Below are 15461 nucleotides of genomic sequence, written 5' to 3'. Positions count from 1 at the left end.
TTCCTAACTTGACAAAACGACCGGATGAAATTTCTGGATGTTGGAGGAATAATGTATATGAGAAATTAAAGAGGTTTTATTAGCGCCGTTGGGAAACTGCGTCTGGTAAAGTGCCTAATATGAGGCTTCTTGAATATCAGGGGACGCTCAATAAAATTGATAACGGAGTAACCAAAATTTGTTCGCTACGATATGAGACTCGGCAACTCGAATTGCTCACAACCTGAGGGTGTAGGCATCAGGAGGCAAGCCCAATGATTCTTAGTTTTGCCCTTTGAGCCTCTGCCAACATGTCTGTCCTTTGGTTTTTCTTCTCGGGCCCTCGGGCATTCGGGCATTCGGGCAACTGCCATGATCGACTAGCCTCTTGACTATTCCAGCCCCCAGTACCCTGCATTCAATGCGGTTTCTTTCTAAGATCGTATTGCATTGCCACGACGCATCGCTGAGAAGATAGTTCAAGGACACTGCGCCCTCTCTAGCTTATGCCGCGGAGAAGGTGCGCTTCATGATGTTGAAAAACATACGACTTCTTTGTTGGACCCGAGTCATGAGAAAGTCGTGTCGCCGGCATCATCTGTTCTACAGATGCTCAAACAGATGAGGGCAAAGCAATTCGGGCAGTAGAACGTACAAAGCACGCATACGCATTACGAGCCAAGATTTTCGTAATGCGGCTATGGCCACATGAAGAGCGAGATGTATATAAGATGCTGCCTTGGCCGATAGAAGACAACATCGACAACCAATTCCGCTCTTTTTTACTCATTAAAAGCAAAGAAAAACCTTCCTTTATACTCAGCTCTTGAATCGTTTTTTATGATGCCTGTATCGAAAGCATTACTCCTGCTGTTGGCGTCCCAGTCGCTGGCATTGCCGAGTGAGAAGCAAGAAAGTCCAGCAGCAGCCGGAGTTCTCCATCTGCCGTTGGTTTATGTGCCGTCCGCAGTCGACACAGATGGAAAACCTGCAACACGACGTCAATTATCGACAGGAATTGACAATTACCAGTATAACAAGGATATTGCCGTGGGAGCTGTCATCGAGGTCGGAACGCCGCCTCAAAAGGTCATCGTGGAACCTGACACGGGATCTAATAATTTCTGGGTATTGGGCCTCCAGCCCGGCCAGAAGCGTGCAGGAGATGAGTCTACGTTTTTTGACCAAAACAGTAGCAGCTCTCTACAAGACCTTGGCCGAGAACGGCTCAATAGCTATGGAAACGAACAAATCACGACAGAGTTGTATACTGATAACGTCTCTTTTGGAGGTAAGCCAGGTCTCTTGAAATATTCTCTTACTTTTTATTTTGAAACAGTCTTCATCTGACTATACTGTAGGCCGATCCGTGGGAAAAGTAACACTTGGTGTGGGTGATCTGGACAGACCTGGCACCAACTTGGGGCGGCACGTTGGCGTGTTGGGTCTCCTACCAGAGCGAGGCAACGAAAATAGCAAGGATTTCATTCTTCAAAGTCTTCTTGACCAGAACGTTGTAAAGAGCAAGGCTTTTGGACTAGGCGTTCGCAAGCACGGCCAGGGCGCTCTCACGTTTGGTGGATATGATACGAGCAAGTTCTCCGGGCAACTTGAGAAGCTCCCGAAGAAGGACAACCGCTTGGGATTGTAAGAGCGATCCCATCCTGCAACCATTGGCTATACTAATTACCTTGTTCAGCTATGCGTTTGAGATCAAATCCCTTTCATTTAGGCCAGGCAGCGGCCAGGGCGCCGTCGAACTGTCGACTCAGGACTCCAGAAGCCAACCTCTAGCCCTGGGAGTAGACTCCGGGTCTCTGGGTTTCTACCCTGTTAGAGGTACAAGGCGGGACTTTGTCGCAAAGACAGGAGCTGTCGTTGAAGGCGATGCATATAACTTTCCCTGCGATGTAGTTGACAAGGGGGCGGCCTTTGATTTCCAGATTACTGACAATACCGTCGTCTCGGTGCCTCTTTCGGACTTGGTGCGTGAACGGGCACCCGATGGTAAAACCTGCAAAACGTTTATTGGAGCTACAAATCGTCGACCAACCAGTAAGGGTCCCATCTGATCAGAGTCAGTTATTATCGCCACAGCTAACTTTGTACTACTTAGGTATTTGGGTCGGCCGACAATTTCTGCGCCGGTCATACGTCGTCCATGATCATGCAGGCAAAACCATGTATGTTGCCAGGGGTGCTGATTGCGGCTCTACTGTAGTTGCCATTGACGGCACCATACCAGATAATGTCACTGGTAAGTGTGCGCGTGAGGAACCGGAAGCCGATCAGCCGCCGCCTGCTGCGCCTGGCTCCGTTCCAGCTTAATGAGTCCCCTGATTGGCAACTGGTCACCGTCGACTTCGACGTGTGTGGGAATTCTCTTGTTTGGTTGTGCCAGTTTTCTTCTCCTGCTGCTGTGCCGAGGGTTCGTGTCGATATCAAGCCGCTCATCTAGGGCAGCAGCAATCATTCGCTATCTGATACATGCTTGGGAGCGGATGTTTTCCCAGCAAGTATTCAGTTGGTGCATAGTTTGACATTTTATATAGACAATTCAGAGTTTTCTCACTCTTTCCTGTCGTCCAAGCATTGGGGCTATATGACAGAAGCTCTATTTATGTCAGTGACAATGTAGACTTTACTCGGTATCCCCGATGAAAACTTGATGCCTAATGATGACAGCATTACCATGAACTCAAGACACCTCGTCCACCTTGAATGTCAACTTAACTAGGCCTAAAGAGACTGGTAAGCCCGCTGAGCAATTCACGTGTGGGCCAGGCCGTTTGTGTAACTATTTGGCCAGTGAAGTGAGGCTCGAGCTCAAATCCCAGACCTGTCTCATATACTGTTCTAACCCCCCAAAGCACAGCAAAGGACGCATCCTCTTGATCCCCCTTATAGCGAAACTCTTGACAACTGTTCGTGAGTCATCCCACTATACATTTGCGGAAATTTGAAAATGGTTACACATCGAGAGTAAAACGACCGTTGAGAACCAAGTTAGTTGTCCTCGCCCACAAGAAATATTTCCTTGTGGGAGACTGGTTCAACTTTAAAGACGATAGCGCCTTTTACTTCCAATCATAATTTCTCTAAAGCGTTAGTATAATCAAACCTAAGTAAGAAGAGAAGGAGATGGTAACGAAGGAGCTGGAACAGCACGTGATAATCTTACTGGCCCTTCAATTCAGTGTTCCAGGAGTACCTGGTGAATCTTGTTTATGGCCTCATCGGATCACTAGCGAATAATAGAAGGCGAATAGGTGCTAGAAATCACGTTAGAAGAAAGGGGAATATGTTTTTTGCCATAAGCATCTCGGGCAGTATAACGTCATCGTTGACACCAAGACGCTCAAGATTCAGGCCATCCTTGACTGGTGGCTTCTGGCCTCAGTGGTTTAAAAAGCTCCTCTGGAAGCGCCTTGACCCAAAAGTTTCTCTAGAAGAGGAAGAGGACTATGTGCAATAATGTCCTGACTGGCTCATGACTTATGAGTCACTGCGATGAAGTCGTGAAACAGTTATCTAGTATATAGGAGAGGGATAACGACGGAATTCGGAGTGCAGCTCAGTATTCTTTGAGAATTTATATCGCAGAAAGTGTCGGACCGCCAAATCTTTACAGATTGGGTATTTAAAAGGCTGCTCGTTGCGGTATTCTTACACTGCCCGAGCAAGGCGGCTGCATATCTTCAGTTTCACGCAATGGAACCCCATCTCGCACGAAACGGCATTTTACTTTCCACAGAGCTTGGGTGTACTTATTCTCTGATGATATTTTATAGTTATATAGTATTTCTTACAGAGTTGCTCCTACCTTAGGGCAATTAGAGCAAGTGACATGCCGTAGTCGCACCACAGTCAATAAATGTCGTGTTACAATTTCGCAGTTCCACTTGTCCTGTTGAGTTCCAGAGTGTCCCTTTCATCCAGGCCGTAATACTTGCGCAACTCTGAAGTTTTGTGCTTCTGTGAATCGATTTTCTTTAACAGGTTTAGACCTCGCTTGCTCTCATTGCGCCCCAACTGAATCATATGTACCTCGTCCGGGCCATCAACGATCCTCATTGTCCGAGCATCAGCCCACATACTAGCCAACGGCGTGTCTTGGGACACGCCGGCTCCTCCATGCGCCTGCATTGCGCGATCAAGGACCTCCAGGGCCATGCTCGGAACTTGAATCTTGACCTCGGCAATCTCTTTGAGGGCGTCCTTGGCGTTGCCTTGGTCAATTTTGATTGCGGCATTGAGGACAGCGAGACGGGCCGAGTCGATTTCGATACGCGATTTGGCAATTCTTTCTAGCATGACGCCATGCTCACTGAGGTTTTTACCGAATGGGCGCCTAGAAGGATCATTTGAGCGGGCAATGAAGTACTCAAGGGCTCTTTCAGCCTGTTCCCGCCGTGTTAGTTGTTTGATCCGCGGCACAACAGGGATGATATACACTCACAACGCCCACAGTCCTCATAGCATGATGGATTCGCCCTGGTCCCAGACGACCCTGGACGACTTCGAATCCCCTCCCCTGGCCGAGTATCAGGTTATCTTTGTGGACGCGAACATTGTTGAATATAATATGCGCGTGACCATGTGGCGCATGGTCAAAGCCGATGACTGAGAGGACACGCTTGACGGTGACGCCGGGAGTATTTGCCGGCACAAGGATGACGGAATGTTTCTTATAGGTATGGGGGTTGTTCGGATCCGATTTCCCCATGACTATATACAGCTTACATCGATTATCGCCAGCACCACTAGACCACCATTTCTGCGACTGTGAGAACGAACACCGCGAAGCGAATCGGGGAAACGTACCTGACCATCTAAAATCCAATAATCGCCATCTTGTTTCATGCTGAATTCGATGTTGAGAGCATCGCTGCTAGCAACTTGAGGTTCCGTCATGAGGAAGGCGGATCGAATGTTGCCATCTAGCAGGGGACCTAGCCACTGAGCCTTCTGTTCTTTGGTGCCGTATTTCGCAAGAACTTCCATGTTACCCGTGTCAGGAGCAGCACAGTTTGTTGCTTCGCTGGCGATGAAACTCTTGCCCAAGTATTCGGCCATTAAGCCGTACTCGAGATTGCTGAAGCCCGCGCTTTCTTTGAAGTGGTTCTTGGGTAGGAACATGTTCCATAACCCCAGTGCCTTGGCCTTTCTTTTCAGATCTTCAATGACTGGTGGGTGTGCGTTGAACCGATTGGCTGTGCCTTGGCCAAGCTGCTGCGAGAAAATCGCTTCGGCAGGTATGCATTCTTCCTCGACAAATCTCTCGACCTATTCGGGCCCGTTAAAATGTGAGAATACACGGCCTGGATTGCCATGGCACTGACTAGATCCAATGCCTTTTCGGCCTTCTCGCTGACAAATGGTTTCGCAATAACAGGAATCTTCTGCGAGGCAGGGATGTGGCCAGCCTGGCTGCTCAGGAGATACGGGACCGACATGATTGCGTAGAAGATGAAACGTTGTAATACTTGAGCTTTGTAGAGTTGTGTGTATGTAAAAGGCGAGATTTCGGTCCAATTGATGTTAAATAGATTTGGCGGATCGGTCGGAACCTTGAGCCGAGGCTGTCGCCCGACATGCCTCATCTACTCCGCTTTCTCCAACTCCCCGCGGGCGCATCTCTCGGCAATGATTACTCAACACAGCAAGTCCATCTACTCAGAGGCACAAATGTGGTTATGGATTCTCCATGGGTCGGTTATTCTCGAGGAGCTTGTTCAAAAAGTAGTCTATGTCAAACGAATCAGGCAAATACGTGGACATGCCAATACGTGAGCTAATTCTGGAACCTCGCTCCATAGCTAGAGATCAGGAACGATGACCGCCGAAATGGGTTCCAAAATACCCTCAAGAATATGTAGTAGATGTATGGTCACTCTAATATGAAACTATACGGAAGTACGAGGGAAATATCCAAGTCGAAAGAAACCGCAAATATTTGTAGCTAAGTCCCTGTCGTAAATGCCTCCGGTGAGGGTCGAAGGATAGAATAACGATTGCAAATAGTAACAGGCAGCTGCTTTATAAAGACACCTGAAAACATCTCAATCAAGTTTATTTCGACGTCCTCAAGAAAGCGGAATTCGGACATAATTTCGCCTAACACAAGGGAGGCTTAATCGGTTCAAACAAACTGGTAGAAATCTCCGACCAATTCCATTCTCCAAACATCTCCCAATCGAGAATTATCCTCGGCCAAACCCCCATGGATAATGACAGCGTCTCGGCCATCTCCCAGGAGGACATCTGCCGAAAACCACCCTCTCGCGGCAGGTACATCACCCTCAAATACGATTTTCTTCCAGGCCGAGGCCCGAATACTAAAAGTCCACGCATCACGAAGCATTTTCCCAGCCCCCGCATGTCCCAAAGACGAAGGATCGCTTTCACCAAACATTGTCAGAAGGACATGCTCTCCTGCGCTCCTTAGAGATAGCAGTGTAGCCACGCTTCTGGCACCGGGACCATGAATACCATCAGGACTAAAAGGCATACTTTGCCAGCTTCTTGTTGCCGGCTCGTAACAATCCAAAATGCCACCCTGCTCGGATGATCCATCAAAGCCTCCCATACGGTACAGTTTGCCTTGACAGAATGTAATCGATGTCCCCCCGCGCGCGGGGCCAGGAGCAGCCGGGAGTTCAGTCCACTCTAGGCTTTCGGTATCAAATGCCCAGAGGTCCGAGAGGCGACCCTTGGACGGACAACCCGCGTGGAGATAGATGGTCTTTACGCCATCGGATGTCATTGCATGGTAGCTTCGCGCAGCGGGATACTCGGGAGATGTCGTCTTCACCAAGTCCCAGCTAGGACTGGCAGGGTTACATCTCCACAGACTACCTTTCTCGTCGATAGGATCCATGGCTAGGCCACCGCGGCCTGAGAATAACCAGATGTGCCCGTTGGCGGATACGCTGGGTGTGCCAACCCTCGGGGATGGCGCATTCGCAACAGCTAGTGTGTTTAGTTTGTCTATAAGCCAGATGTGAGAATGGGCGTTCTGAAATAGGTATAATGGTCGGGATATGAAAGGACAACCCGCACCATGAGACTCGGTGGCCAAATCAACCACGTCACACTGATTATCGACCGGCTGTCTTGGCAGCAGTTCTCCCCCAAAAATATAGGCCTTGGAGCCAAGTACAGACAGAGCATGGGAGGAGCGACAAAGCCGGGAGGAGTGTGCGATTTGTGTCCAGGAGCCAGAAGGGAAAGACATCTTAAATGGGAAGTGACAGTCAAGCGTCAATGTATTTTTGAGGGTTCGCAGAGGCAAGGAAGAAGATGTCGAGGAGTCTCGAGAGGTATTTATATACTAAAAACCTTAAAATAACGCGCGACACGGAATCGAGCACCACTGTTCCCATTTTGTGCCATGGCACTGGCCCTTGGAGATGATCATGTCAAGAGGCGTCAAGTTGGTGCAGGCGTGGTGTATGCTCATTGGCTGATGGGTTATCATCCTTGCATCAACGGGTATTAGCGTGAGTTAGATAATCGGACTGGAAGAGCTGTCCGATTAGTCAGGTGAGTCTGAGTCTTGGGGTTATATAATATAATGGTGAGTCGAGCAGCTGGACCTCGCCGTCGTAGCAAAATCTATGAATGATATGTTTAGAAACGTTTACGATTACAGGGCGTGTCTCCATGGGATTAATGTATTATGCGATGCACTTAGCCTAATAGAAAGCCTAAAACGAAAAGTTGTCCTTTTTATTAGCCAACTTGGGGGCTCTGACATTTTAAGATGTTTGTTCTACGTGCTATTCTCTTGCCTGTTCACTTGAATACATGGTCTGATAATGCGCTTAAAATTCATGCTATCGAGCGTCCAAGTTGTCCATGCGCTTTTAAGTGCCGTATATACAAGTCATATCAACGAAAAATACAAGGGAGACTATAGCAATTCCTGTGCAATGAGAGCACGCTCTTTTTTTTTGATGACACGTAGCCGTGGAGCCACATGAGCCCTGATGCATCTTCATGGCACCTCACAGAGGACAAGTTCCAAGTCGCCCCTTTTCATTCAAGTGCTCCTCTCACCCCGGCATATACACACCAAAACCTAGCTCACCATGACGTGGTAACCCCTTCCCTTTCCTCGCCTCTCATACCGCAGCTTGGCCTTGTCCCCCATCATGGCAGCCACTTGCTTACCCGACGCGACCGGTGCGGCACTCCCCAGCCCGTCCAGGGATTCTCTCAGCAACGCGGTCATGGCAAGGTGACTATGGCCCCTCAGCTGCACCGTATTGGCGATAACCACGGCCGCAACAGAGAAGAAGAGCTGCAAACCAACGGTCAGCCCCAAAATCAGATACAATGTCGTCCAGCTCGCGATCTCAAGCGTAATGCCTCTCATGGGGGTCATGCCGCGCACCTCCACGTCGTCGTTGGCCCCTGCAACGGCAACAACGGTCCCAATGGCAAATAAAGACGCCGTGGCGCCCCTCATGTCAGCGGTTCCGTTGTAGGGGTAGCCGAATGTGGATTGGGACGGGTAGCTCTGCCACTGGGTGAACTTGGTGTTGTTGGTCAGGTCCCCGGCCGAGGAGCCGTAGCCTTGGAGAGCAATGGCGGCGGCGGCGTAGCGCGTGACATTGGCGCTGACCTCGTGCTCCTTGATGACGGCGTTGGTGACGGATCCAATGGTGGTGTTGCACCTGTAGAACCACGGCTCTTTGATGGAGGCTTCAAAGGCGTAGATGACGGCCCACGTGTCCCCCGCGTCGAGTTCCGGGTCGTGAATGTACATGACTTGATCGGGGCCCTTGGCAGACGGAAGTTCCCAGGAAATCGGTTCATTGTCTTCCCACAAGAAGGTAATGTTGGGGCTTAAGCCGTCGCCGCCGGCAACGACCTTGTACTCTTTGCAGTCGGACCATGCGGAGATTGTCCGATTCGTCGCCACGCTGGCCACGTAGTCTGCGTCTTGGGGGGACGACTCGTAGAAATAGTACGTGTAGATGACGGGGAGGCCGTCGGTGATGTTGGAAAAAAAGATTGGGTCCCGCGCATCATTGAACTTTCCTGGTTTCGGCGCCTCGTCTATAGAGTTCCATTGCATGGTCAATGTAGATTGACCAAAAGTGTTGGCCATATATCGTCTTGCGTTCTCGGTCTGGGAGTCATCTAGATCGGGCCTCCGAGTACCGCTAATAAGACTCTTGTCCAGCTGAATTGAGCTCATGTCGGGAATAGACACGAGGCCTGGCCGGGTGACGGTTATATGATCTGCGGGATTTATATTGTACGTAATTCCGAGTAGGGCGAGGGCCACTTGCGCAGCCATGTTGAGAGTCAGGAAGAGAAGCACAAACAGCCGGATGGACAGGTGGCGGGACATGTATCCCAGCTTCAAGAGACCGCTCATGTTTTCGCATTGCAGGATAAGATCGGCCTCTCGAGGGGAGTAGGGCCGCAGGCTGAGCAGCCACCAGCGCAGATAACTAGCATCTCTCTTGAGGGCGCTGGCAAGATTCAGACTGTAGGCAATGGACAATCCAATAACGAGTGAGTTGAACTCGCTCTTCTTGATTGCCGGCAGAGCAGCGGGTTGGGAATATTTCCATATTACCACAAAGATGGACATGGCTAGCACGGCTGTGAATAGCCACCGGCAGAAGGTCCAGAAGATCATGTGCCGCAGCTGCTTGCCGCGGTGAAAACTCTCATAGGCATACTGTTGCGTCGATGCACCCGTCCGGCGTGATAAAGAGGATATGCGCCAGCGCGGCTGCTTTTCCGAAGCGTCGACATGGTCGGACTTGGTTCTTGTCGACGATGCAGGCGAGGCGGCGGCCATGATGACACATTATCACGGCTTCAAGAATAAAAGGAAACAAAGAGAAAAGACGACGCACCACGTCAAACATCACCTTGCTTCCACACCAGAGTAAAGGGGAAAACCGTGACGAAAAATGCACTCAAGCCTCCACTGTGATGTTTCCATTTGCAGATCAAGAACGGGCATCTAGACGGCCGATTGGCTGGCCCTACATGGAATAAGAATTTCGCCTAGCCCTATCAGGTTTAATGCGATTTCATGGCTCCATCCCAAATACGCCCGACGACTCGTGTAGCTGTGGAAGAATATGGTCTAGCGTCAACTGCCGGCAGTTAGAATCGATACCAGATCAGCAGGTCCAAGATGGCCAAGAGTGCCAAGAGTGCAAGGACATCGGCGAGCGCCCAGGGATCCACATTGGTCAATGCAAGAAAAGCTGGTTTGAGAATCATGGTAGGTCGCTAGTCGCCGAGTCAAGTTCTTTCCTGGGAACTTGATGAGTTGGGACACGACGTGGTCGGACGGGAAGGAAGACGGGGAAAGGAGGAGACTGCTCAAGGCAGCCAAAGACAAATTCTATGCCAAGCGTCCTGCAGATGCCAAGTGCAGTCGTCTTGACATGATGGCTAGACTACTCGATATTGAACCGGGGCTGTAGGGCGGGCGGAGGTGTGTCGAGTGCCTTGGCAGACAACTCCATGCTACTCTAGCTTCAGCTTCTGGAAGCAACTGGACGTTAGTTCTCTGAACGTACGTATTTTCTCTTTGGTCGTGGGTCTCGCCCTTGCGGAATGTTAAGCATGGAGTATTCTCCTACATTGGCAGCCAGTACCTCCCGTGGCCGCAGAGTTGCCCTCTTCCAGCAAACCTGCACTCTGCCAGTGCCAAATTTTAGTAGCGGCACAAGTTAGACCCTCCATCAATTAACGGACGGAAATATGTGTCAGCTACCGAAACAAAAAGCGGTCATGCTAAAATTTACCTCTTATTTAATGGATTTAAAGCTTATTCTTGTACTATGGAACATGGTTTCCTCTTCGCTCTTGTCGGCGATACGTATGTCGGCTATTATTTCATATATTATCAGGATAGCCACCGTATTAAATAATTTTCAAACAAGTTCTTAGACAGGTGTTACGCTTTCTACTATATAATACACAATGCTTGTGTCTGACGCGTCGCGATGCGTGTACTCACGATGTATTACGTGGTCAGTTATGTTTCCCTGGCCTAGGAACGGCCAACACATTGTGCTACCCGATAAAGTAATTCATGTACGGTGCTTGTACAGTTATTTGGACTAATGAAAAAAAAATTACGAAAAAAATTCAAAACTTGATACAATACACAAATTCGTTGATGTTAGCATTCGGCAAAGCCGATAAGACCAACTAACACGGTTATTTCTCTACGAGCATAACGCTTATATTAAAATAACGGTTTAAACATGCCAATACAATTCTTGGTTCTGTGTGGACATGTAAATACCGGTCTTTATTACGATACTGTTGATGCGAAGGTTTGGCTACAAGAATCCGGGCCTATTCTATTTAGGCCTGCTTTTTCCAGCGGTTTGCGGCGCACTACAATATTGACTCGACAGCTCGAACAACGCCGGGACTACATTTACCAATGTTTCTCAGCTATCCACCGAACATCAGACTCCTTCTCTAGTGGCAGAGCGCCCTTCTCTAATAGCAGATTGAAAATTTCCTCATGGTTATACCTGGCAGCTAATCTGAGCGGTGTATCGTTATACACACCTTTCGCCTCAATATCAGCGCCATTACGTAGCAGCAGCTTAACAATTTCCTTATGGCCAATCTTAGCAGCTAATGATAGTGGTGTATAAGAAATCCTTCCTGTCGCCTCAATATGACTACCGTAACCCGGATCATCAAGATCAGCGCCGTTCTCAAGCAGTAGCTTAACAATAGCCTCGTTACCTCTTTCAATGGCTAATAATAGTGCTGCTGGTTGTTCTTTAGATTCGACAAATGGAGGAATTTCGGCTCCATTCTCTAGCAGCAGCCTAACGACGGCCTCGTGATTTCTGACAGTAGCTAATAAGAGTGGTGTTAGTCGAAATTTATTCGTCACCTCAGTATTAGCGCCATTCTCTAGAAGCAGATAAACAACCTGCTCGTGCCCATGGCAAGCGGCTAATAATAGCGGTGTCGGAACCATGTAACGTGTGGCCTCGATGTCGGCGCCGTTGTCTAGCAGCAGCTTGGTAATGACCTCATTGCCTCTCTTGGCAGCCCACTGCAGCAGCGTATGTTTCTCCCCTTCGCACTCGGTAGGAGCACCATTCTCAAGCAGAAGCTTAACAATCTCCCCGTTGCCTCTCTTCGCAGCCCACCAAAGGAGGTCTTGTCCAGACTGGCTCTTTAACTCGACGCCGGCGCCATTTTGAAGCAGCAGCTCAACGATTCCGGCACGCCCTTTCTTAACAGCTAATGACAGAAGCGTCTGGCCAGAGGAACTATTCGCCTCGATATCAGCGCCATTGTCTAGTAGTAGCTCAACGAGCTCTTTGTTCGATCTTTGGACAGCCCGTTGCAGAAGTGTTTGGCCGGAGTTGCTCTTCGAATTAGCATCGGCGCCATTCTCCAAAAGCAGCTCAACGATCTCTAGGTGCCCCTTCTCGGCAGCCAGCCACAACGGCGACCGACTGTAGTCATCCTCGGAATCAATGGTGGCACCATGCTTGACCAGAAGCTTGGCTACGCTCTCATTCCCATTCGCGGCGGCCAGAGATAATGCTGTCTGATTATACATGTCCCTCGAGTTGGGTTCAATGCCTTTCTCAAGTAGTCCTTCGACAATGACGGCGCGACCTTTTCGTACTGCCGAAAAAAAAGCTCCTAATGAGGCCTCTGAGTTCATTTTAGTGGTGTCTGTCGCCAATTCTCCCAGGGTACCTGCAATCATTCCGGCGCGACCTTTTGGTACTGGCGAAAAAAAAGCTCCTAATGAGGGCCCCAAGAGCAAGTTAATGATCAAGTCTGTCGCCAATTCTCCCAGGGTACCTGCAATCATTCCGGCGCGACCTTTTCGTACTGCCGAAAAAAAAGCTCCTAATGAGGCCTCCAAGTTCAATTTAGTGGTGTCAACTGTCGCCAATTCTCTCAGGGCACCTGCAATCATTCCGGCGCTTATGGAACAAGGGAAGCAGACCGTACATTATTCCGCCGCCGTTACGCCTGCAACAAGCCAACAAATCTGCCCAAAGAGCGACACTCTCAACTCGACCAGCAGGAAGCCTCGGCTAGTTGTGGGCATTAGTGCAGTGACGGCAAAGATAACGGTTGCTGGTATAAGGATGGAAAGAGCGGCTTCATTGGAACAGGTCGGAAATACTTGAAGGGCGACTTTGCGAGCTCCCTTGACGGACACGTCAGTCTCAAAGCAGCATCAAAGAAGAGAGACTACGTACCCCGAAAACGTTCAAGATTGGTTTACTTGGATTTTGAATTATAACAGACCAAGCCACGGCGCTTAGAATGATGGAAGACAGAAGGTTCGCGCAGCAGCACAACAAGAGCATAGCCGTTCGTGTTCCTGTAGAGATATTGCGCTTCATGTCCCCAGGGGAAATAGTGGTAGATTGACGTTGTGTTTCTTCTTGGCTCTGGATAGAGTCATCCACCTGTGCGCTTTTAATGTTTGATGTCATTTTGAAACACAATGATAATGTATTGACTCGAGTTGTGCGAGAAGGTCGGTAGAGTCAAGTCCTCTTGGACCTTGAACTTGCTAAAATTATGGGGAAGCCAACATTAAGTTTGCCGTGACTGCCATGTGACGGCGCCACAAACCCTTGACGCAACATAACGAACATGGACATCTGTATCCCTTCAAAGGACCTTTTTTACGTATTCACCAGCGTACCTCGGCCGGTGATGCGATTTTTGACATCTCCGGGCATCTCACATCAGACTACAAAAGCCAGCCGCCTATGACCAAGGCCGAGCATCTTCCGAGACGACACTGAAAGACAACCTGCTATGTTCCGGCAATGCCGAATGATTTCGCCACTTTGTCTCTACCACTCACCCGTGCTCGCAGGTACTCACACACTATTTCCACGCAAAAAACAATAAAACTAGGCAGTGTAGCGTGTATGTTTACTGCTGCCGTCACTTTGGGGTTTGCTGGGACACAGGGCTGGGAGGTAGTCGTATATATGTTAGTAATGTCTAATTCCTGACGATCCCGGCTCTAACACCAAACACAGTGCTGGCAGCTTTTACTCCGCTTCAGCATTCATATATTTCATCCTACTCCTTTTAGCCGATACTCCGTTCTTCTATTGTTTCTGGTCCTTGGCATGCTCAGTAGGTAGCACCGTGGCATGCTCTTGGATGCTAAAGGGCCTGAGGGACGAACACTCACACTTTTACCCATTTATTATTTTTTTGGGACTCTTTTTTGCTGAATTTATTGTGGAGCTAATGAGTCGCGAAGTTGAAGAGGAAGACTTCAAATCCCGTGTGAAAGCACTGTATGGGATTCTGGAGGAAATTATTAAACCGCCGCTCGACGGAATCGGAGGCATCAAAACTGTACTTGGCATTTTAGCTGCGGCAGGCTTTCTGAAGACTGATACTGTCACTAGGATTATTTGCCGCTGAGGCAACAAGCCATCTGGTGTCTTGGTACTACCTCTAATTCACCAGGGTGACAGGGCCGCGGGGGCACACTTACAAGTTGGATATTTGGGATATGCAGCCGCGGGCTTGTATCGCTAGATCTTTTTGCTATGCTCAAACTCAACTATTAAACTCAATGCCCGTTCGTGACAAGAGGACTCATGTGTAGTAAGCTAGTCGGCGATATCTCGTACATCATCTGGTAGGCTGGATCGAGGATGGAATAGGTAGGTGCAGGCTTTAGAAGATTAGTTGTGCAAGTCTGTGATTGGGGTTGGTGCATTATTGGCCTCATGCGTTTTGGAAATTAGAACGGTTGACCTATTTTACTAGAGTCTGAGACCAAGTGAAATTGATTATGCAGATGTGAAAAGCGTCAATATTTGTCTAATAATATCTGTGAGGCTGAAGCTCCACGTGTTATGCTGATAATATTGAAAGCGAGAACGGCGAGATTGGGTAGCTTTTAGCCATTCAAGGTACTATTGGCATATTCTAAACGCTTAAATTACACCATTTAGCATTGACAACTACACCTTCTATAGGTTGCTCTTCGTTCTTTGCCGAGAAGTACATTTCCGTTATTACTATGCAACTTGCCGTCTGCTTTCGTTTGTCTAGAAGTCTCAGGGCCTTCCCTTATTTCTGTGATTTGTATTTCTTGTCTTATACGTCATTCACACAATATTAGTTCTAGAATTTTTGTTATAAAATTGAGCATAATTCGACCTATTTCCTTCAGCATGTCTCGGTACTCTGGTTTCGGTATGACCAAGCGCACGATGTTTGTATAATCGGGCTGGCACTACCTGATGCAGTGCTGGCACAAATATTAGGATACGTCGAAGAGTAAGAAGACCAATAATTTCATTTATTTCAAGCTACAATATCAGGTCATTTAGGTACCCTCACCTGAAGGGTCAAGCAGGTCTACTTAGAGTAACCCAAAGCGAATTTAGCGTCAACGGGTGGCTTAGATAATCGGACAAAATGAAATCCGATTAGTCAGGCCAGCTACACAG

At 48.7% G+C, this 15461-nt stretch overlaps 5 protein-coding genes across 5 annotated transcripts; 1 reads left to right on the top strand and 4 right to left on the bottom strand.

Annotated features, from left to right (window-relative positions):
- Nucleotides 1-822: 822 nt before the first annotated feature.
- On the top strand, nucleotides 823-2307 carry PEP1 (Acid protease; the record flags this gene model as incomplete). The annotated part of the gene is made up of 4 exons (XM_014685509.1): nucleotides 823-1270; nucleotides 1341-1626; nucleotides 1679-2034; nucleotides 2096-2307. 4 exons carry the CDS (start codon nucleotides 823-825, stop codon nucleotides 2305-2307), a joined length of 1302 nt encoding a protein of 433 aa, XP_014540995.1.
- A 1554-nt stretch (nucleotides 2308-3861) lies between these two features.
- On the bottom strand, nucleotides 3862-5435 carry Acad10 (Acyl-CoA dehydrogenase family member 10; the record flags this gene model as incomplete). Its single annotated transcript, XM_014685510.1, has 4 exons — nucleotides 3862-4380; nucleotides 4439-4756; nucleotides 4804-5265; nucleotides 5322-5435. The coding sequence occupies 4 exons, from the start codon at nucleotides 5433-5435 to the stop codon at nucleotides 3862-3864; spliced, it is 1413 nt and encodes a 470-aa protein (XP_014540996.1).
- Nucleotides 5436-6121: 686 nt separating this feature from the next.
- Nucleotides 6122-7216, bottom strand: NSP5 (Nitrile-specifier protein 5; the record flags this gene model as incomplete). Its single annotated transcript, XM_014685511.2, has 2 exons — nucleotides 6122-6969; nucleotides 7042-7216. 2 exons carry the CDS (start codon nucleotides 7214-7216, stop codon nucleotides 6122-6124), a joined length of 1023 nt encoding a protein of 340 aa, XP_014540997.2.
- An 846-nt stretch (nucleotides 7217-8062) lies between these two features.
- On the bottom strand, nucleotides 8063-9802 carry G6M90_00g054060 (uncharacterized protein; the record flags this gene model as incomplete). Its single annotated transcript, XM_014685512.1, has 1 exon — nucleotides 8063-9802. One exon carries the CDS (start codon nucleotides 9800-9802, stop codon nucleotides 8063-8065), a length of 1740 nt encoding a protein of 579 aa, XP_014540998.1.
- Nucleotides 9803-11410: 1608 nt separating this feature from the next.
- On the bottom strand, nucleotides 11411-12673 carry ANKHD1_3 (Ankyrin repeat and KH domain-containing protein 1; the record flags this gene model as incomplete). Its single annotated transcript, XM_014685513.1, has 1 exon — nucleotides 11411-12673. One exon carries the CDS (start codon nucleotides 12671-12673, stop codon nucleotides 11411-11413), a length of 1263 nt encoding a protein of 420 aa, XP_014540999.1.
- Between the last annotated feature and the right edge of the window lie 2788 nt (nucleotides 12674-15461).

This window comes from Metarhizium brunneum, chromosome 3 (genome assembly GCF_013426205.1).
Source record: "Metarhizium brunneum chromosome 3, complete sequence".
Classification (NCBI taxonomy): Eukaryota; Fungi; Ascomycota; class Sordariomycetes; order Hypocreales; family Clavicipitaceae; genus Metarhizium; species Metarhizium brunneum.
This window is presented reverse-complemented; position numbering and strand designations above follow the sequence as displayed.